This window comes from Caloenas nicobarica, chromosome 13 (assembly GCF_036013445.1).
Source record: "Caloenas nicobarica isolate bCalNic1 chromosome 13, bCalNic1.hap1, whole genome shotgun sequence".
Classification (NCBI taxonomy): Eukaryota; Metazoa; Chordata; class Aves; order Columbiformes; family Columbidae; genus Caloenas; species Caloenas nicobarica.
Genome location: NC_088257.1, coordinates 1,935,990 through 1,958,765, shown reverse-complemented (window position 1 = coordinate 1,958,765; position 22,776 = coordinate 1,935,990). Strand labels below are relative to the sequence as shown.

Here is a 22,776-nt window from a genome sequence, read left to right as displayed (position 1 = left end):
GTGGGTGGGTGTGCGGTGGGTGGGTGTGCAGCTAAAGTGCCATGCAAGTCCAGCAGCTCCCCGGTGTCCGCGTAAGCGGTGGCACAGGCACAGCAGCCACCATGCTGCCTTTGCCATTGCCCCCATGTGGTCCTATTCATGCAGAGGAGCGCACGCTGCCAGCCCTCAGCAGACCCCTCCACTCTGCGACACCCTTGGGTGGTCTGAGTGCCGGGTTCATGGGGTGCAGGGCTGGCGTTCCCGTGAGTGCCATCCCACTCTTCAGCAGGGTTGATTAATGGATTAACCCCTTCCCTCCCGCTGCTCCCCAGCCTCTCGCTTGGCCCATGCGGTGGCTGTGGGGGAAAGGTCAGGCGGACTGGGGAGCTGGAGGGCTGTTTGCTTTGGCCAGCGCTGCGGTCATAGGGCAGGAGCTCTGCCCATGGCTGGTGGTGCTGGCAGCAGGGTGACCTGGCCACCCGGGAAGCAGGTGTCCCAGCGTGAACCCGCCGTCTGGGAGCGCCGGCAGCAGGAGGCAGGATGCCTGGAGTTCCCGTCCTGCTTGGCCCCGTCTCAATGGGACTCGACGCCAAGAGCGGGGGGGATGGCGGGGATGGCTGCTGCGAGCAGCCAGCAGCGCCTTGGCCCAACCTGGCTTCCCAGCTGCGTGGGGGTAGGGGCTGGCTTGCAGCACATCCCGATTTTTTACCCATTGTTCCTAGATGTGGTGATGGAGGCAGCAAGCACACAGCCTGGGGCTTGATGGCACCAAGTGGAGTGCAGCTCCCTGCCCATCCTGCCTCCTGCATGGGGCCCCTGCTCCGGTGTCACCAGACAGCAGCAGGAAAGGTCTGGGGAGCTTGCTCTGCCCTCCAGCCCTGCACCTCCTGGGACAGCTCTGGTGGGGCTGTAGGCTGGGCTCAGTGCTGGGGATTTAGCAGAAGCACCTTTGGGGTCCCACTGAGTTCCACTCCTCAAATGCTCCCCCGTGGGAGCTCGGGAGAAGCGGCCACGCAGCCTGGGAGGCTGCCCGGGCAGCGCGGGGCTGGCTGCCAGCGGAACGGTGCTGCGGGATGGCAGCTCGCAGCCACGGGCGAGCGTGGGCGGCAGCCAGCGGCGTTTTCCAGCATCCCGGGCTGCACCCCTCTTGCTCCCGCCCGTGCCTTGGCCCCATGGCAGCTGCCTTCACACCACATCCCAGCGCTGAGCCTGGGGGATTTTGTGCCCTCCCAGCCCTGTGAGATACAATGTCCGTCCTCTCTTGCCTGCCCTGATCATCAACCCATTCCCCCCCAGTACTGCATTTCCCGTTGGTGAACCAGGTGTCTCAGGAAAACCTCGACAAGTGTCACAGAGGCTACATGTCCCCAGCAATTTTTGGGACATGTCTCCTTCCCTCTAGGATGTGTAACAGAGGGACAAATCCTGATGTGACCTGAGTGTTTGGCAAAAATGATCTCTCTCCTGTAGCCTCAGGGTGACAGTAAGTGCAGGCAGGTCGAGCACTGGCATCCGTGGCTGGTTTGGGTGAGGAGCCGTGCCCACATTCCGTCAGCAGGGAAGCCACCGGGAGGCCGCGCATCCTTCTCCAGGCGGCCTGGGTACCAGCGCTGCTCTCGCCAGGAGCAGGGGGAATCCCTTCCCACCCAGGCAGGACCTGCTCATGCCAGCGCATCTTTAAACCCCTCCAGGATGCAGAGTGGGGGATCTGGACCCCACAGGATTTCACCAGCAAACCAACCCCGTTTCTCAGGAGATGCCCGGGGGAGAAGGCTCATGCTTTATTTTATACTTTGCATCCTGTTTAAGCCAATGTGAGCTTCTGCACTGGATGCATAGAGGCAGTCCCCAGCCGCAGGCAAGCGGGAGCATCAGTGCAGCCCCCTGGCCCCTCTTGCACCAAATGCAGCAGCTGGCAGGGTAATAAATGAGGAGTCTATATTTAGATGCAGCATCTGGGAAAGCGTCACGACGTTGCCAGTAGGTTTTACTATTCAGCGCAGGCAGGTTTCCCTGCTCCACCAGCTTGATGCCACCTTTGCAGAAAAGCTGGTCAAGGACATTCAGCACCAGCTGGAAAAACACCCCAAACAGAAAAACTGACACCTGCAACAAGATCTTGGCACCCGCTGCGGGATGGGTAGAGCAGAGCATCCCAGGGAGCCTTGGAAGGAGCTGGCTTAGCTCTCGTTTAGTTTGGCAAAGGCCTTATTTTGTTGCACAGAAGTTGTAGTAAAGAAACATGTTGCAGTGATGGAGCCGTCTCTTGTGCCACCCCAGCCTGTTGCCAGCTTCTCTCCCAGTACTGCTGCTGGTGCAGCTGGGTTGGCATCTCTCTCCTCCATGTGCTGGGCTGGCTGATTCCTCTTCCTTTTCCAACAAGTGGTACAAGGGCTGGACCACATTCCCACCCGGGCTCCCTGGGTCGGACGCCGTCCATGGCAGGAGCCCCGCAGCCCTGGTGCAGCAGGCGGCTGGCTGCATCCCGCGTCATCCTGCATTTCAGGACAGCAGCAGCTATCGCCCCGCGGAGCTGCGAATCCACACAGTGCCTAAAGCTCCGGCAGCTGCCCGGCTCTGCCACTGGAGCTGCTGGGAGCAGCCAGGGGCGTTCAGGAACATTTCCCTGCCAGACCTCTGCTGACTCAATCAGCAACATAAGAAGTTCCCTGTGATCCATGTTGAAATTTAAGGAGAGGCTGAAGTATTGTGCAAAGGGGGAAGAGCCCCGCGTGGAGCCGAGCTGCAGGTTTCCTGCTGTCCCAGAGTGTGAAGTTGGTACTGGCTTGGAAAGGATGAGATTTGCATGAAGATGCCTGGTTCTTGGATCTGGTTTTTTCCCCGGTTTTGCAATCTATTGGAGGCTGGAACAGATGCTCCCTGTGTGCTAGCTCCTCTCCCCTCCTAGCCTGGGGAGAGTTTCTCCAGGCAAAGCCAAACACTGAGCCATTGCCAGGAGGCATGAGTGTGGCTGAGCCAGCCGGTGACAGACGTGGCCAGCTCTGCCAGAGGGCTCCTTTGTGGCTCACAGTGCCTTGGCTGTTTTTTCCTGCACCCTTCCAAATTTTGATCACAGCAGATCACAGGGAACAGTTCGATTGGGTTCCTGCATCCCGCCAAGGATGCAGACAGAGTGGAGAATGCCAGCGTGGCCACAATGCTGGGCAAAACTCACCAGCAATGGGACAAACTGCCCCTTCCCCACCTCTGCTGCACCTGGGGCTTGCACAGCCGAGCGCAATGGGTGTCGTGTGGGTGTGAGCTGCGCAGGGACAACCTTTCCCCTGGTTGCCCGTGGTGCATGCTGTGCATCAGCAGTACCGGGACACTTGAGGACACGTCGAGGACTGTGAAACTCGCTGACAGGGCTGGTTCACAGCTGCACTGGAGGATAACAGCGCGCCATGCTGGGGGATGGCGAGACCCCACGCCTGCTCCCCCCTCCCAGGGCACCCCGGGCAGGGAGAGCCCCTTGTTCACAGCAGGCATGGCGTGTTCAGCGTGGGGATGGAGGCGCCTGCGGGAGCCTGGGCAGCTGCCCGCAGGGGACTGGCAGCCGTTTCAGGAGGAGGAGGAGGAAGGCACCTGACTGCCAGGCAGCAGTCCAACTAGTTGAAACAGCTCCCATTGTGGTTTACGTAACCAAGCACGGCTCGGCTGGGTCTGGGGACGCGCAGCTCCACCCGGTCGCCCACACTTGGGAACCGCACTGGCAGAGGAGCGCTGGATGGAGGGGCCGAGGGGTTTGCTTGCTGCAGCATCAGGCAGCCGTGCTGCCAGGGGCTCCGAGCTGCAGGGGAGGCTCGTTCCCCCGCAGCAGCGGTGGGAGCACGAGGCCAGCGGTACCCGCGGGCTCAGCCTGCGGCCCCGGGCAGGGTCCCTGCGGGGCTCCCCACTGGTGCCAAGGCCAGCGTGGCCGTGGGCCGTGCTGCCCTCCCTGCCGGACCCGTCACGCTCCCCTCCAAGGTGACATTGGAGGCTCTGCCCAAGGACACCTGGCCACAGTCCCACGTGGCAGCCCCCGACATGGGGAGCGGAGGCAGCCAAGTGGGACGGATGGGCTCTGTGGAGCAGCGAGGTGGACGGGATAAAAGCACGGCACAGGGGCAGCGGGGCTATTCAAAGTGTGTGAAGGTGGAACACCAAGCAGGTGCCTTAACGCCTGCAAGACCTGCGTGGGGATTTCAGCAGTGTGGGACGTGGCACTGCCGGGGCAGAGGTGGCTGCCCGCACTCCGGAGGGGACCCTCGGTTCTGGTGCTCCCCACCTGGACGAGGGTGCTGGGTCACACCAGTTCCTGGGCTGTTGGACCCAGATTTCAGGTCTGAATTTCAGGCCAGCCTGCCCCAGGGTCTCTGGCTTTAGGTTGATCCCTGGATTACCTAGGGTCAAAAATAGAGGGGGGCACAGGGCTTGGGAGCAGGCAGGCTCAGGGCACGTCTGTGAGGAAGCAGGACATGCAGTGAGTAAAAGGGTCTGATTTAAGCATAGCAAGTCATGTTTGTGGGCTTCACCCTCACTGGTTTGGGGGGGAGAGGGGTCCCAGCCCCCAGCGGGGAGCAGGCAGACCCCCCCTGGGCAGGCAGCTCCCACACACCCCAGCAGAGCCTGTGGGGCTGGGGTTTTGGGGAGGGCAAAGGTGTGGTCCCTCACGGGGGGGAATTTGGAATAGCGCGAAGCTTTGTGCATGTGGATGATTGCCCAGGTTTGCATGTGCTCCTGAAGGAGCTTTTTGCCCTCAGAGGGATTTTTCTATCTGGGGATCTTGGAGCAGTTTCTTTCCGGGGTGAGTCAGTTGTTTGCAGGGGAGGGAGGGGGGAGCGCCCAGTCCCAATGCGGGCAAAAGCTTGGAGGAGCAGCCGGGTTGGCAGCACCAGCTCCCAGAAATGCTCCCTGCAGAGCCAAGAAGCAGGGACGGAGCCCCAGCCCCGGGTCCCCAGGGGCAGGTGGCATGGCTGGGACACTCACCGCATCCCAGGACACCGGCAGTGCTCCGGTGCTGACCCGGGCACAGCAAAGCCTCATGCCGGTTGGTGTAGTGCTGGGAAATCCCCAGGCCAAACTGGTTGTGCTGGTGAAAGTGCAGCGGGCACCGGCATGGCAGCCTCTGCCATCCACCTTGTGAGCTGTGTGCACAGCCCATGCTCACGGGACCTGCTGTAGCCTGCTCTCATTTCATCTTCCCGTGCCTCAGTTTCCCCACTGTAATAATCGGAATAGTATCAGCACTGGTGATGCCCACCTGGAAAACACCCAGCTGTTCAGCATCCCCCTTCCCCGCCGTGGTTTTAGATGGTTTGAGTCACTGAAGGGGCGACGCGGCCATGCCAGCTCTCTGCAGTTTCGGGGTGCTGGGGCTGGCACAGCCCTGCCTGGGAGAGCCCGGGATGCGGCAGCAGCTGCTGTGTGCCCGGGGTCCCCGCTCCCCCCGCCGGCTGCCCCGGGGAGCACGGGCGGAGTCGTGCCGGACCAGAGCCAAGTGGTGACCACATCTCCTCCATCCAGGACACCGCCAGGCGCTGTGCAGAAAATGGGCAGTAATTTAATCAGGGAGATGCAGTGTCTGGCTGATGAGCCCAGCTGAAGGGGGGAGAAGAGGGAGCCCCCGGTTCAGGAGAAGAGGTGGGGGGACCCCTCTGCATGTTCTCACAGGGGACCTTGGTGATGGGGAGCAGTGGGGCGCGGGCGGCACGGCCGCACCATGGGGTGCCAGGGCTTTGTGTGGGGCAGCAGGCAGGAGCTGACAGGCAGCGCTGCCCGTTCCCTGCAGCGGGGAACAGCGAGGGGCAGCCGGCAGCGCCCGCGTGGCGGGGAGGGCTGGGCAGGGCTGGCGCTCCCACCCCCGCTGCGGTATGGGCCTGGGCACGCATGGACCCGCCTGGCAGGGGGTACGGACACATCCGGGCTTTTTTGCCCTTTGCACAGTGGTTTTCATCCTTGGAGGCCTTGCGCCTCCAGCTGAAAACTTTGTTTTTCACACGGGAGCTGGGCACAGCAGGGGCTCCCCAAAGCCCCCCGCAGCAGGGCCAGCGCAGCCGCTGTCCGGCAGGAGGAAAGGTCCACTGAGGGTGGGTCGGGTTTGGTGACGGTGCCCTGACCCCCAGCAGGGCATGGCGCGGCACTGGAGCGTGCCTGTGGCAGCAGAGCATCCAGGCTGGACCCGCTGGAGGTCAGGCTAATGCGAGAAGATCCTCCTTGCGCCTTCTTAACCCCAGCTTGAACCCTCCCCGTCTCCCGCCTTGTCCTGATTAGCACTAAGATGATGCTCTGCTCCCGGCGCAGGCAGCACCCAGCGGTGCGGGGCACCATGCTGTGTTCCGTGACCAGGGAGGCAGCGGGAGCCTAAGTGCCTCTCTGAGTTTCGATATGAAACCCGCAGGCAAGCAGGCAGGCAGGAGAGATACTTTCCTCCATCGCCTGCCTGGCTGCCTGAACAGTCCCTGCTCTGCACAGGAGCAATGGTGAGGTCTGGAAAGGTGCCTGTGGCTGGGGTGGTGAAGAGCATCCTGCAGATGATGGCCACAGAGCTGGTAGAGGGATAACACTGGGCTCTGGTGTCCGGCAATCGCCAGGTTTTCTCCACCTGCTCCTCAGCTGTGTGTGTAAACGGGCAGGATTCAGGCTGGCCTTAACCTCAGCTCTCATTTCACGGCTGTGGATCTGCTGAGATGAAGCGCCACAACGTGCTGGGAATTACAGCCCCACCGCCGAGCACGGCAAAGCCGGGGCTGTGTGCCGAGACGCTGCCTCCCGCTAGCTGCCACCCAGAACACCCTGTGTTTGGTGTCCCGAGCCAGGGGAGCTGCATATTTTAGTACTGACAGTTCACCCCGAGCTGGCCTCCCTTCCCCTCTCATTTCACAGCCTCAAAACAGCAACCCCAGAGCTGGCGGCAGCACGGGGCGAGTGGCTCCGGTGCAACTGAGAGCCTGCCCCGCCAGCACGCTCACTCCCTGCCACCTTCCCATGCACCCTGAAATCCTCCCCGCTTCCCCGCATTGCCTGTGCCAGCCCCCGGGAGCCGTTCAGGAGCTCCCGGACCACAGGCTGCAGCCGTGGCTCCTGGCAATGCCCAGAGGAGCTTTCTGAGCACAGCGGCGGGGATGATGCTGAGGCTGTGGCTGCGGGCAGGGAGCACAGCTGCGGCTGGGCTCACCGGGGCAGCGCTGGAGCTGGAGCGGGAACCCAAGGTGGCACAACATGGTGGCGTCCCCCTCACTCTGTCAGCTCCATCAGCCCCATGGGCTGGTGGCTAAACCTCCCAAGGGGCTGGTAGCCAAAGCGGGGCAGGGGCTGCTCCTCCTCTGGTCCCTGCAGCCGCCCTGGCCCCAGGGGAGCAGCCTTGCTGGCATCCCTCTGCCCACAGCTGTCATGTGGCTGCTGGCTGCCAGGACACCAGACGAGGAAGGTCTGAAAATAATCGCCTGCTCATGTCTTCCTTTCAAAAGGAAGGAGTTGCCATCATGGGGAATTTTTGTGACCAGTGGGGCTGGCTAACAGTCAGCTCCTTGGTGAGTCAGGCGCTTGTCCTCCTGTGCTGCCAGCCTGGCTGGGGTTTGGGGGCACCCCAGCTCCTGGGGCTCCCCAGACTGTTTCGGGGCACCACAGCATTTCCTGCCACCTCCAGCCGTGGGTCTTCCAGGGGAACAGCCTGTCCTGCTGGACACCCTCTGTGCGGAGCCTCTGGGGGCTGCAGGGCTTGTGCCGCCTCTTGCTCCGTCCTTCTTGCCCCGGGCAGGCTGTGCTGTCTGGCTGGAGGGATGGGACCCTGGCAGGTTACTCCTCACCTGCCCGGCCCTGGCACAAGTTTTCCCAGTCGTGCTGAAACCTCCGTGCGGTTGTTGCCATCAGGGCTCAGCGGCCAGAGCCGCTCTGCTCCCAGCTGACATTTCAATTCCCACTGCACTTTTGTACCCGGCTCAGCACATGCCAGTTGCTGTCTGTTGGCCTTGCCATTGGTTTGGGGGCAGATGAAAAGGAATTTCTTACAAAACGCCACTGGGGTTCAGGACGGTGCCTGTGCCCTGCCTGGCTGATGCCATTGAGCGGTTCCAGCCCAGCTGCCTGCAGCAGCACCCATGGGTGCCTGGGGCACCAGCACCTGCGTGTTTGGGGGTGCTGCTCTCTGCTGCGCTGGGACCAGAGGGCGGTGGGCAGCGTTTGCCAGGCTGGCTGCTGGCAGGGTTGTCATGGGGCACTGCCGTTTGGCTGGGGGGATGCAGGATGAAGCCAACACACTTCTCTTGCGATGGGAGTCACTGTTGTCAGCATGCCCTGTGTGCCTGAGCGTGCTGGCACTGCCCGGACAGCCCCCTGCCCAGCAGACCGTGTCCTGGGGACATGGCAGCAGTGGCAGCCAGCATGGCACAGCACTTGGCAGCAGCAACAGCCATCAGGTGCTGTTTCCATTAGCCGGTGTTGAGAGAGGAACGTCCCTCTTTGGGAACGGCGTGTTCCCCACTGCGTCTACCTGCTGCCCTCTCTCCTTGCACAGGGCAAAACAACCGCCGGTTCTCCTTTTTTGCCTTTGCCGGGTGCTGCGGGGAGGTGCTTTGTGCTCTGTGCAGGGCGGCTGGGGCTGCGGGGTCTCCCTGGCTCTGCCGTGGCGCCAGCGGGTCCTGCAGCCCTGGGCTGGCTGGTCCCGGAGCTCAGCCAGAGATAAAGTGGGCTCTGTAATTTGGAGCCCAAATAAACGGCTGCCGAGTATAGTATGAACACGCAGCTCCGTAACCTGTGATATACTTTGCTGCCGCCCTTCTGTCTAATCCCGACACACCTTTGTTTAAAGTATTCCAGCAGAGTGTTGTTTATTCAGGGCATTATTACCAGTATCTCAGGCTCCTTTCTTCTATCCTGTGACTCAAGGATAGTTTAGTGCAATTTCTTCCATCTTTCCTCCGTATCAAACATATCCTGGCAAGTTCGTGTTTATTGTTTGCAGTTAATGTTTAATATTTCCTATTACTGCCATCTCACGGTTGACCTTAATTACACCCTTCCAATGTAAGACAAAAGTCAGCGAGCGAGACCATGTTCAGGCTCGGGCTGTGGCTCAGAGCCTGGCACCGAGCACCCTGGTCCTGCCGGTGCCGCGGGGCCGGGTACCGGGTGCTGCCCGCGCCCCCCGTGCCCGGGCTGTGCCGGGGGGCGGCTGCTCCGCGTGTCGGTGCAGGTGTCCGGCGTGAAGCCCGGCACTGCCACCGCAGCTCCCACGTGCCGCGGCAATGCAGACACGCAGCAGCTGGTTTTAAGCAGCTCGAGTGGAAGAAAGGATCAGCCTGCTATTTGTTTTGTCCGGGCTTTAAATGCTAGTGCTCGTTTTTCCTCTTGCCGGCTGGGCCGAATTGTTAAAAGAGATGAGTGGAAATTAAAACAGATTAAACAACAGAGCACAGAGGGCAATATACCCTGCTCGTAGCAGGGCAGCGAGGTGTTGCACGCCCCTGTGCAGACCCGGCAGGCTGGGAGATTCCTGTGCTCCTTTTCCCCCAGATCTGGGGAGCTGGATGAGGGCGCAGCAGCACATCCCTGCCTCTGCTCTCGTTGTGCCTCGCTCCGCCGTGTCACATCGCTGTGTGTGCAGGCAGGGTCCCCTCTGCCTTCGCTGCCTCCCGAGGAGGGACCGCTCGCCCTCCGCTTTGGGGCTATAAATATCAGGGGGTGGCAAGGGACGGCCGGGCCAAGGCACAACGCGACACCGCCTCTCTCTCATTCACAGTGACATTTTGTCAAATGCCAGTGGGGAGAGGGGTTGCTTATCTGCTGGCACACACTCTGGTGACCTTCACAGCTCTGGCCAGGTGCCTCCTTGCTGTATTTACACTTATTTATAGCTCTCTCCTCCATCCCCACCTCTGCCCTCCTCCCTGGCACTGGCGGGGGGCTGCCCACCCCACACAGGTCCTTTGGGGCTGGGAGGGCTGGGAGACAGCCGGCGTGACCTTGGGGATGACAAGGGGCTGGCAGCACCCAGCTTCACCCCCCCGGGGTGCTGGTGGCCTGACCGTGGGGACAGCAAGGAGCTTCCGGGGGGGCGGCCAGGGCTGGGCTTAGCCCTGATGTGGGTCGCGGTGTCCGCGTGCCCCCGTCGCCCCTCGAGAGGGTGCTGGGGGTCTGCGGGCACCCATCCCTGCCTGTCCAAGTGGGGGTCCCAGCCGCCTGAAGCAGGCGGCGGGGGGAGCAGCCGTGCCCACCGCCGCGCCAGCCCACCCGCTGCGCCTGCCCGGGGCACAGTTCATCCCCGTGAAACACCCGCGCGGCGCCCGTCTTCGTGCATGGCTGTAATCCCTGTTTCAAACAGTCTGTAATTACGGATTTCCCTGATAAGCCCAGACGGCTCTCTCCAAAACCCCTGCCCAAGGATTTTCTTTCCTTTTTAGAGACAAGCTTGGGGTGAGGGCAAGGAGGGGGAAACTCCGCGGGCGCCGGGAGCCGGCGCTGCCCGTGCCGCAGAGGGAGGGCTGGCAGGAGCCGGCACTTCGTGTTCTCGGCATTTCTCACCTTCTGCTGGTTTGGGTCCCAGCCTAAATGCTACCGGCTAATTTGGGGCTCTGTCTCCAGCGTGTGTGGATGTATATTTATCCCCTAATGCTTTGGGTGGGCACTCGGCTGTGGGGAGGGAGGAGGCTCCGTGCGGGGCTGAGTCACCACTTGAGCTCCTCGGCGAGATGGGCTGCCTGCTTCTGGCTGGTCCCTTCAGCCCCTCGGAGCAGCTGCCGCTCTCCTTCCTTTTTTCCGTACAGCAAAGTGGCATGTGAGTGACAAGGCAATTGCAAAGCATGCTGGGGCCCTGTACGCGAGTGGCAATGCAAATCCATCCTCCCAGGCTTAAACAGGATTAAGTTCCCGCGAAGGCGCTGTGCCCGTCCAGCGGCGCTTTCATGCCGGCAGCCTTCAGAAGCTGAAACTTTTGCAGCCTCACTAAGCATGAGAACAATGCATGTGCCATCACCTGGTGCGCTCGGAGCCTCGTGGCAAAATACTTGGCCACAACTTCAAGGGACTGGAACCAGGGGTATTGCAGATAAGGAAAATTTCTACCTGTGCTGTTGTCGGGGGTGTGTCAGAGGAGAGGACCTGCGGGTCTCTTTGTCACAGTCACTGCCTCGTCCCCAGCCCCTCGGAGCCAGTTAAGCACTGCAGGCAACAGCCGGCTGAGCTGCCTTGCTTGCCCTGGCTGAGGTTGCTATTGCTGCGGTTCCTCTGAGGTGGTGTCTGGAGGCGGCATCGCCCCTTTGCTTCTTTCCCAGGCTTGCCACGGGGAAGGCAAAACCCCAAAGCATCAGCATTTGCCCGAGGGCTGCTGAACTCGGGGTGACAGGTGCCTGTTTTGGGGCTGGCAGGCAGGATCCCGCTGGCCGTGTGCCCGTGGGGCCGAGCTCTGCGCTCGGTGGGCTCGCTGGGTACGGCTGCCCCCAGGAGCCAACAGCCTGGCCCAGCCCCACTGACTGGGGGGTTTAAACTGAGGAGCCCAAGTTGCTACTGAAAAGGAGGAAAACATTTCCTGTCATGTTAATCCAATATTTGAGTTAGAGTTGGGCTCGGAGAGGAACCTTGTGTCGCTGCGGAGATCAGACTTCACATGCTCCCACACCAGAGTTAATACCACTCCAAAGCAAGAGAAAGACCTGAAAATGAACTTCTCCAGGGGAAGTGTCCCAGTGGCTGTGCCCATGATGTCAGGAGCCAGCACTGAGCTGTGCTCAGTGGAGCATCCTTGGATGTGGCATGTCCTCCCTCAGCTGCAGGTCCAGCCCAGGACACGTGCCGGAGCTGCCGGGGACACCAGAAGCAGTTGCCCGCATCAGCCACCCTTGCGATGGGGCAGGGAGATGGAGCTAACCCCTACACCAGGTCCTCATCCTGCTCCGCTTTCCCACTGCTCCAGGGACGGCAAAGATCGATGGCTTTGCAAAGGGCCAGGGAGCTGGAGCAGCAGGTGCCCGGGTGGGTGCAGTCCCCAGGGCCTCGGGAGCTCTTCCATTCCCAGCCCCCAGACACGGAGGGGTGCTGGCCAAAGGGCCACCAGCAGCTCTCAGAACGATTTGCTCACATGGGGTTTCCAGCAGAAGGCATCGCACAGGCTGGGAGGAGCTGCCCCCGTAACCCGCAGCACTGAGGAAGGTACTTGTCTGGAAAAGTTTAGGTGCAGCCGAGGTTCCCCAGGACAGGAGAGTTGGCGAGATGACCTCTGGACGTCCTTGACTGCCAGTTTGGAGACTGTCCCCTGTGCTTTCTCCCCGTTGCCAGCTCTGCCGCGGTGCACATGGGCAGTGGGGCTGGCAGCAGCGGTGCAGCCGCGGTGGGTGCGGAGCCCTCCTGCTCTCCAGGCTGCCCCGGGCACGCACGGCACGGCTGTGCCGGAGCTGCCAGCCTCGGCAGGGGCACGACACGAGCACAAACCCTCGGCGTGAGGGTCCGTGCCAGCCTCCCGGAGCATCCTCTGCTCCCGTGGTCTAAGTTATAAACCCCTCGCAGCAGGGAAGGGCTGTCTGAGCTCAGCAGTACATTAATAAAAACGTTAATGCCTTTCTGTCCTGCCAGCAAGCAAAGCCTCTGCAGAAATGAAGCTCCTTGCAACATGCACATGAGTATCAGCTGCCTCTTCGTCCTGTAATTGTGATTGCATTTCTGCTAGAGTGGAGGTCAGAGCTGGTTCCTGGTTTAAAGAAAGCTGAGGAGGACATCTCTGAACGGAGGCTGTTCCCCCAGGTGCCTTCCACCTTGTAGCTTTGACTTTCAGGTGCAGCTGCCCGCGTGGTGCTGCCACCGGGCGCACCTGCTGCGGGAGGGGACGAGCTCCTGCTCCCCCGAAGGATGGATTTGTGTGGTACAGGGGCATCCACCGAGCTGCCTGGGCATCCCTCTTCCCTGCAGCAGGGATTCATCAGATGTGTTGCAGAGAGCTGACGGCAGCTTTCTGGTCGTGGCCACACTGCAGTGCGCACAGGCCAGGTGTCTGGGCTGGAGGATGCCTCCACATTTTTGAGCATGTCTCCATGGGTGTTTGCTGGCTGCACACCAAGAACCCATGGCTGATCTTCCTACAAACTCCCGAGTAAAATTAGAACAAAAGTTCAGTCCTCTCCCAAGGCAGCAGGAAATGCAAAGGGTGGGAAAAGGGAAAGTCAGAGCAGATGAGGTCCAGTGCCCACAGGCAGCTTGTCCATCGGCACTGCCACCCCCTGCCCGGGGGAATGGGTCCCCCACACCCCTCCAGCCAGCCCAGAGGGGCTCAGCTCGCAGCGCTCGGTGTCGGGATAGCAGTGCTTGAAGTGATAGATTCCCTCCAGAGATTCAAGTCCTCCGCGACTGGGCTGGTTAAGTGACCCTTTCCTGCAGAGGGGGCTGGATGGAGCCGCAGCTTCACGCTGGGATGCGCTGCCGGGTGCCCGTGTGGGCGTCCAAATGGAGCAAAGACTCTCCCCGCTTTTTCTGAGGAGGAGGGGGACGGATGCTGGCAGAGCTGAGTTTTCAGGCACTCCTGACCTGTGCTAGCTGGGAACCTGGGAGCATCGGCTGCCTCGGGACGGCTGCGGGCAGCGTGGCGGTGCCGGGCGCTCCTGCCGCCGCGGTGCCCAGAGGGGGCAGCTCAGCAGCATTAGATTGCAGGAGTTTATTTTTACCCAGCCCTGTTGCCAATGGGGACATGTCACATCTGTGGAGTTGATCAAAAGACGTCCCAAGCACTGGTGTCAGCTGCTCCTTGTGATCTCAGCACCAGGATCTTTTCCCTTGTGGCATATCAAAAGGAGCAGGAGAATTCGACTGCTTTGCTATTTTTAATTGAACGCACACAGAGAGACACACACATATATATGTATGTATGGCTTTTCTAAAAATAAAAGCCTTTGCCTGTGTTCCCATGGGAAGATGTGGGGAGAAGGGGGAGCCAAAGTTGTTGCAAGACGTTTTCTGGAGCACGCCCAAGAGCGATGGCAGGAAAGCAGGGACAAGCCACAGCAGGTAAGGGGCACATCTGAAAGGCCAAAGGACATTCTGATCCCAGAGCAGCCAAGGATGCCCCTTAGCAGAAAGGACAGGAGAGCCGGGTTAAAGGTAACATCTGTGTCCCCTGGAGCTGGCAAGGATGAGGACGGGGACCCTTGAACTGTTACATGCACCTGGGGAGCAAAGGTTTTTGTGGGACAGACTTGAAGATCCCCAGCCTCGGGGGCCCCATGAGGAGTATCCAGATCCCAGAATCACTCCAGGATTGTACAGATGATTTTTTTGTGCCCGATATACTTGGCGGCACTGCGCTTGTGGATGGCTGCCTGGTACACCTCCCTCCTGGAGGGAGGATGCTGAGGAGAGCATCCCCTGGTACGGGGGCAGCTCCCCGGTCCCCCCGGGGTTTGCTGGCACCGGCGGGTGTGGGGCAGTGCCAGCAGCTCCCACAGCCCCCAGTCGTGCTGTGGCCATGGGGACCGGGCCGGGGCTCCGCTCCCAGGACACAGCGCTGGCTCGCTGTCGGGCTGTGAAGCTGCTCTCTCCTGCCCTTGCGCCATCATCCAAACCTCTCGCCCTTTCCTTGCCAGCCCTGGGAGGGAATGGGGCAGAAAGTAGGTGAGAAATGCTAAATGGGGGTGTGGAGGGGTGTGCACACAGGAGCGTTCTTTGGTGTGGCACAGGGTATCCCAAACCTGGTGAGGAGCACTGGCACACAAGCTGCTCAGCCTACGGGAACACAATCAATAACCCCACATTATTCCAATTAAAAAAAAAAAGAGAGAGAAGAGAGAAACACTGTCTTCCATTCCTGCAACAAAGTTTGAAATCACTTTTCCTTCTTACAATCATAGAATCGTTTCAGTTGGAAGAGGCCCTCAGGATCATCGAGTCCAACCATAACCTGACTCCAGCACTAAACCATGTCCCTAAGAACCTCGTCTAAACGCCTTTTGAACCCCTCCAGGGATGGTGACTCCACCACTACCCTGGGCAGCCTGTTCCAATGCCCAACAACCCTTTCCGGGAAGAATTTTTTTCCTAATATCCAATCTAAACCTCACCTGGCACAACTTGAGGCTGTTTCCTCTTGTCCTATCACTTGCTACCTGGGAGAAGAGACCTTGTTGAGCATTGGAAAAAACCTTTCCAGGGCACATCAGGAGGGGAGGCCCCCACATTTTCCTGCCCCTGCTGCAGCCTCTCTTGCATGCTCAGGTGTTTGCCTGCTCCAAAATGCATTTGCTTTGTAAATAAACTTGCTTCCCTCATCACCAGAAAGCTCCCCCCCGGGCAGCCAATACAGGGAAGAGTCGCACCAGGCCTTTCCCCTCCACTTTAACCTGGACATTGGTGGCAAAAACAAGCGTGGACAGAGGGCTCGGTGCAGGCAGCGAGTGGCGGTGCAGGCAGTGGCGGTGCAGGCAGCGGCGGTGCAGGCAGCGGTGGCGCAGGCAGCGGTGGTGCAGGCACTGGCGGTGCAGGCACTGGCGGTGCAGGCAGCGGTGGTGCAGGCAGCGGCGGTGCAGGCAGTGGTGGCGCAGGCAGCGGCGGCGCAGGCAGTGGCGGTGCAGGCAGCGGCGGCACAGGCAGCGGCGGCACAGGCAGCGGCGGTGCAGGCAGTGGCGGTGCAGGCAGCGGCGGCACAGGCAGCGGTGGTGCAGGCAGCGGCGGCACAGGCAGCGGCGGTGCAGGCAGTGGCGGTGCAGGCAGTGGCGGCAGAGGCAGCGGTGGTGCAGGCAGTGGCGGTGCAGGCAGTGGTGGCACAGGCAGCGGCGGTGCAGGCAGTGGCGGTGCAGGCAGTGGTGGCACAGGCAGCGGCGGCACAGGCAGCGGTGGTGCAGGCAGCGGTGGCGCAGGCAGCGGCGGTGGTGGCAAGGCCGTGCCCGTGCCAGTCCTCACTCCCTCTGGTGTGGGATGCAGCCATGGGGCTTTGTGGCTGGGCAGTGACTGGGAGCCAGGCAGAAATGGGACAGGTCCTGGCTGCTGTCTGGGGTTAAATGGAGATTTTTAGCACGGTTCCTAGAGCTCGCATTGTCTGGTGTGCACCCGGACATCAATTCTTTTTCACGCTGTTTTTATCATCCTACATGTACAGGGATCAGCATCTCTATTGCCTTGGTTGCCTTGGGACATGCAGGACGTGCAGCTGCACCAGAGGGACTGTCCTTGAGCAGTTCAGTGCCGTGTGGCGGGGATGGGGACAGGGTACGGAGCAGCCATGCTGACTCGGCGTGAGGCCACCCACCGGAGCCTGGCACGGTGCACTGCTATCTCATGTGTGCCCAAGTCTCTCTTATCACTGATCTTCAGGGCAGCTGGATAACCCTGGATGTCACCCTTAGGGCACCAAAGGTCAGAATGGCTCCAGTTTCCCCTCAGAGCACCAGCAGCTGCTTTGCCACGGTCCAGGCAGCTGTTCTGTGCCTTGAGCTTCTGCTCACCAGAGGAGACAAGGCTCTTCCCGCACAGATGCTGCTGTTTCAACGCCTGCCAGGGTGCATAGAGGGAGGGTTGGGTGGGCAGCTGCAGGACGGCTGTCGGTGACCAGCAGTGCCAGTGCCAGGCTGTGCAAACCGCCTTGCAAGATGCACAGTGAAGAGGGGCCCTCTGTGTAGCTGCTCCTTCACGAACCACTTGCCAAAGCATATTCAAAAGAGGGTCTGAGTAATGGGCTGGAGCGGAGACAACAGGCAACGGCACACAGGAAGAGCGGCCCTCTCTGCAGGGGATGCTGCTGCCTGGCGCTGCCCGCCCCTCTGGCACGGCAGCGGGCTCACCCCCTTTCTCCTCTCTCCCCAGTACGAGGTGTCCGGCGAGGAGCACCTCTACTCCGATTTCCCTGAGATCGATTTGTCCCAGCTGGATGCCAGCGACTTGGACTCAGCCGGCTACTTCAGCGAGCTGCAGTGGTGCGGGGAGCACTCGGAGACCGACTCCAGCCAGTACAGCACCGACGACTCCGAGCTCTTCCAGGTACCCCCGTCCTCCCGGCATGGGGACCCGAGGGTGCAGCCGGGGGGAGGAAGGAGGGGACACACACAACTATTAATAGCTCCTCCCCAGCTGATAAACGCTCCATTAATTTGCGTGCGGCTCTAAATGGAGCAAGAAGAGTAAGGCTAATGAGGAGGTGGATGAGCAGAGAAGGCTGCTGAGCCAACCCTCTTGTGATGTATTATCAAAAGGGAATTACAGCTGGTGCACAGCACGTCCCGTGTGATTCCTGGGCTGGCAGGGTGTGCTGGGGTGGCAGCGTGGGGGTCTCAGGGCTGTGGTGTGGGGCAGGTACATTCATTTCCTGGGAGCAGAAAGCAGCCCCTTCTCCCATCTCTCCAGCTCTGGCATCCTCCTTGTGTTTGGGGCTGGGTCCCTCTGGCAGAGGGCAGCTGCTTTCTCTCCTTGCCTTTGCTCTGGGATGTCCCTGTCGCTCTGATGGCTCCCGGGACCATGCGGTGCAAAGCGGTGCCAGGGCAGAGGATGCTCCCAGGCACAGGCAGCACTGGTCCTTGTCCCTCAGCACAGAAGAGCTGAGCACCTCGCAGAGCTGTGGCACCAGGGCTGGGCTGGGAGCACAGCGCAGGCAGGTTGGAGTTGGGGGGCTGCTGAGGCTGCCTGGGGACAGGGCGCACAACAGGCTGGGCAGCCCGCTCGCCTTTCCCAAAGCTCCTGCTGCACCCTGGATGTGCCCTGTCCAGGGGGGCTGGGGTCTCTGTGCCCTCCCGAGCAGCCCCCAGGCCCTTACCTGCTCGGACAAGGAGGCTGTAACTCACTGGTGCCTGTTAGTTACAACTGTGGGTTACTTTTTGGGAGGGAGGAGGATTTGTATTTAAACAAGGGAGAAAAAAAAATTAAAAGCCCAAATATTTTCTAACCTGGCCATAATAACAACCCTTTGGCTTTTATGCTGTGCTGATGCTGTGCTTGAAAATGGTCCAGTCCAGCTGAGGGACCTTCATCACGAGATGCATATTTTCCGCTGAACTTCCTGGGGAAAAGATAAACAGAAAAGAAATGCAAAAGACAGGCCCATTAGGAGCAGCGGAGTATGATGAAATGTATCCCACTGAACTTGTATGCACAGCGATCTCATGCCAATAACAGGAGGAAAAAGAAACGGAGCCAAAAATGGAGCATCCTGCTGCCTTTCCCTGGAGCCTGCTCTAGTAACTGCGAGCAAGGTTAGGGCACGGAACAAAAGATGCTTAATTTTCAGACAAGATGAGTGGAGCATAGGAGGCTGTGTGCAGTCCCCAGTCCTCCTTGCGAGCCTGAATTTACCCCTGTGCTAATTTTATAGCTGATGGCAGTCTGCTTCTTGTTGGGCATGGTTTACATTAAGAATAAGAGGACCAAAAAGAAGGAACTTCTGGCTTGCTCCGATCATTTCTGGGCTTCTGCATTTGGGCAAGGAGCATTTTGATCACAGATCCTTTATCTGCTGCCTCATGGCAGGGTGGAGGTGACTATGGGGAGAGAGATGCTCTGATTTGTTATTTTCCTGCTGGAGGTGCAGGGGGACAGACTGATGTTCCTTTTCCAGTTGGGTCTCCTCCTGATCCCATCCTGGTGCTCCGCTGGCATGGGTGCTGTCCCAGCTCCCCTGCGGGGTCGCCAAGAAGTGTGGGTGCTGCTGTGGCACTGCCAGCCCCTGCCCAACATCGCCTGGTCCCTCTGCCCAGCCTAACTCCCCCTCTCTTCTCTGCCCGCTCCTTTCAGATAATAGACAGCGAGAACGAAGCGCTGCTGGCAGCCCTCACCGAGACATTGGATGATATACAGGGAGATGACACGGGCCTGGCTGCCTTCCGAACTATGGAAGAGGGGGACACGCTCAACCATGCCTACACCTCGCCTGCCCCCTCCCCCAAACCCACCGCCCCGGTCACGGGGGGGCCGCCCCCGGCCCCCGAGTTTGATGAGCTGTCTCTAGTAAGAACCCACTTCCTACTGTTTAAGGTGGATTTGGATGAGCCCCTGATAAGCCGGCTGCATGGGTATGATAGGAAGCAAAGGTCTGAATTTTTTCATTCTAGGCTTAAAACTCTATTTAACCGTCAATACCAAAGCATATACTTGTATTGTATACGTATACATGTTCTGCATCATTGCTGTCACCTCCATCACCATCCTCACGGGATCAAGCTGTGTGTAAACAAATATATATATATATATACATATATATTTATGAAGAGGGTGGGGGTGGGTGTCAAAGGGGCGGTGGCTGCTTTGGCAAGACCCACACCTGCTTTTAATGAGGTCTCCCTGATTTTTAATCAGGGTCTCCCCTGCACATCCCAGCCCCGTGCCCATGAGCCGCGGTGGCTGCTCCGCCAGCTCTGCCTCGGGGCCGAGCTCCCCGCTGCTCTCGCAGGAGGGACAGAGGGGACTTGGCCGGAGTGTCAGACAGCCCATGCCCTCAGCTTTCAGCGGGAGGGTTTCACCCCCCCATGCTTTCCACCACAACCCCCTCAGGGGCTCTGTGGCCTCCAGTCCCTACAGATTTGGTGACTGGAGCATCCCCCTTGGTTCCCTGCGATGTCGGGGCTCCAACCCCTGGCCCCTGGGCTGCAAACCACTGCTATCCCCAGGCAGTCTGCTGGGACAGGGACACCCAGCCAGCTCCCTCCTGGGGCTCATGGGCTCCCCCAGGGACCCCCAGCCTGGCCCGCGGGTCTCCCCAAAAGCCGGGGCTGTGGTGGGGAGGAGTGACATCCAGTGGTGAGAGCATGCATTTCCACCGCCCGCGCCCTGCGCGGGGCATATATATCACACACAGTCTGTATGTGTATATATAGGATGTATACGTTGCAGGGGTAGGGGGGGAAGGGTGCTGGTTGCTTCCACCAACAGGAGCTGCATGCCTAAAGCTGTGGGCACCCCGGTTGATGTTTCCCGGCACCCCCTGACCTGGGCACCCCCTATTTCTATCAGCCCCTAAGACTCCCCGTGCCCTCCCCGGGGCTCTGTGCCCACCGGCCAGCCCGGGAGCCCCAGATCTGTCTCCCCGTGCAGTTCCCTGGCGCCTACGCAGTCGTCTTGCTGTCGAGCTGTGTTGCCTTCGGTTGTTAGCACAACATGGGTGGAATCTGAAATGCTGTTGCTGGGTGCGGGTTTGCTTTATTTTTTCCCCCAACCAAAACCAGTTTTGAGTAGAAGAAAAGTGCTATGCTGATATTGCCATCAGAAGCAGTGGCACTGTGAGTGACCCAGGAGAACCCCACTCCCACCGCACATGGGCTCGACAGAGCATGTTGGGGAAGATCCTCAACAGGTCCCACATGGGCTTGCATCTGCAAAACACCTTGCAAGCTCATTAATGAATCGAGGACCTCTCTGGATGCTTTGGCTAAACAAGCCTTGCACGGGGACTGAGTGAGCACTCCAAAGCTCTTACTCATGCCCGTGTGAAGTCTCCATCATCTAAGGGCAGAACTGATGGCATGAGAAACTGGGATGCCACAACAGCTCCTGTGTGTCTGACCGGAGCGGGGGTGCCCCTTGGAAGCAAATTCCCTCGTGTCCCCACCACCCCGACCTGCTGGGGGGCCCTTGGGGACAGGAGTGAATGCTGTGGAGATGGCCCTGACCCCTTTGGGGCTGCACGCAGCCCCCGTAGCCATGGGGAGGTGGGAAACGCCTCCCTGCCTTTTTATTTTTCCTCCCCCATTTTTGGGTCGGCTGCTCAGCAATGGGTGTGCTGAGGGGCTGTGGACCTGCTGGCGCTTTCTCTTGCCCTTGCCGTGATGCCGACTCCTTTTCTCGCCGCTTCTCTTTGCAGCTGAAGAAGTTGCTCCTCTCTCCATCGCACGTGCCCCCGAGCTGTGAGGCTCAGCGGGACGGGAGCGCCCGGCGCCCGGGGACCCCTAAGTCCCGACCCCCACGGCCCTGCACAAAGGTACTTCCTCGGCGGGCAGAGCTCGAGCCCACACAGTGCCCACCTCTCGGGAGCCGTCCTAGAGGACATCACCGAAGGACGGTGTCAGGGAGTGCGGGCAGCCTCTGAGCTGGGCCAGGGGCTGGGGACAAGCGGGGACCGTCACCGCTGGCACAGCAGCACGGCATTCCCATCCCTGTCTGCACCGCAGCTGCAGTCCGGGGTCGGCAAAACCTTCAGGCTGAAAAACATCTCGATCTCATTTGGACCCAGTGCGGTCAGGCCTGTCGCAGCTTCCCTGAGCGCTGGTTTGTGAGAGCCCCGTGTGCTCCCTGGCCGCCCCCTGCCCGCTGACTCACAGCCCGAGCCGGGAGCCGTCGGCCGGGCAGAGCCGCCTGCTGCCCTGCAGAGCCGACCCTGGCACTTAGACTAATCTGAAATCCAGCAGAAGTTGCCATCAAAGATATTTCTACTTGGCTAATGGTAATTGTACAGTGCATTAGGCCCGGCAAATTAGATTGCGTGGGAAGAGTGGCAAATCCCTCCTGGGGAAAAGGAGCATCATTGTGTGCCAGCTGCTGGAGGGGCAGCGGTGGGGCAGCCTGCCCTGGGGTGTAGGGCTGACCCCCCGGCAGGGCGGGATGCTGGTGGGCCGGGACCAGGGGGTTTGAGGCTGCATGGTGGCTCTGCCAGCCCAGGGCGATTCCCCCTCCATGCCTTGTACCTGCAGCAGATCGCGGCTGTGAGGCTCAGGTCTGAGTTTCTCCTCTCTCCTCTCCTAAGGTGGAGGGTCCCCGGGACAGGAGGGCGAGTGTCCCGCAGGCGCAGAGCCGCAGCTGCACTGAGCTGCACCGGCACCTCACCTCCACCGTCTCCTGTGCGCAGACCAAAGCCCCCCAAGCCCCCGAGGAGTGCCCCAGCGGCCACCACCACCCATCCCCGGGTGACTGCACCTATCACGAGGACGACAGCGACTCCAGTGAGGACTCGCTGAGCTTCGGCGACTCGGTGACCCCCCCCTCCTCGGCAGAGGATGGCTCCGGCAGCCAGTTCTCCTGCGAGGGGGAGATGCACTCGGTGGTGGAGCTCATCCGCTACATGCACACCTACTGCCTGCCGCCGCGGAAGCAGCCTGCCCGCGACGCTGCCAACGCCAAACCCCAGCCCTGCAGCAGCCCCTTCAAGAGAGCCAAACCGGACTGCCCCGCGCAGCCGGGCCCCCCCGGCGGCACCCAGAGCCGGCTGGGCTGTGCCTGGCAAGCGGGTGGGGGCTGCAAGAAGCCTGGAGCATCCTTCTCCATCCTGAAGGAGCTGCTGGCGCGGGACCTGCTGTGCGACGTGAGCAAGCCATACCACCTGGGCAAGCCCGTGTACGCTGCCCTGGCCCAGCCGCCTGGCTCCTGCTCCCCAGTGCCACCGGCCCAGGATGGGGAGGACGCCAGCGGGACCTGCACATCCAGAGCAAAAGCGGTGCTGGAGAAGGGGGAGCTGCGCCAGAGCCCTGGGGCCGAGGTGGAAGCACCGCAGGAGCCGGGCGGTCTCGAGGACGATGCTGGGAAGCGTGTGGGCTCCCCAGGCGCAGCCGTGGCAAAGGTGGCCCGCAAGCAGGAGAGCACCATTTACGCCGTCCGCCGGTCCAAGAGACTCAACCCTGAGCTCGGTCACTGGCTCTCCTTCCTTGACGAGCCACCCCCTGAATCCTCCAGCTCCCGGGAGACAGGGGACAGCCACGGCCCCCGGGACACCCTGGCCTGCAGGGAGCCCACGCTGTGCCCAGTGCTGGAGGGCTTCTCCGCTGAAGAGCCTGCAGCTGAAGTGGAGGTGGGGGGCATGGAGGAGGGGGACGGCAGGAGCTCGGCACCACTGGCAGAACCCCAGCCCCCCTCCCTGGGCTCCCCGGGGGACGGCGAGGTGGGCGATGGGGCTGAGAGCCGGCGCTGTGCCCTCCTGGAGCAAGCAGGTGAGGGGGC

At 60.7% G+C, this 22,776-nt stretch overlaps 1 protein-coding gene across 1 annotated transcript in view; it reads left to right on the top strand.

Moving 5' to 3' along the window:
* Positions 1 to 22,776, top strand: part of PPARGC1B (PPARG coactivator 1 beta) — a 51,822-nt gene that overhangs the window by 18,308 nt on the left and 10,738 nt on the right. Inside the window, exons 2-5 of the mRNA XM_065644230.1 lie at positions 16,732 to 16,905; positions 18,649 to 18,861; positions 20,711 to 20,827; positions 21,590 to 22,766. Of these exons, the coding sequence (XP_065500302.1) occupies positions 16,732 to 16,905; positions 18,649 to 18,861; positions 20,711 to 20,827; positions 21,590 to 22,766 (1,681 nt within the window). The remainder of the gene's footprint in view (positions 1 to 16,731; positions 16,906 to 18,648; positions 18,862 to 20,710; positions 20,828 to 21,589; positions 22,767 to 22,776) is intronic.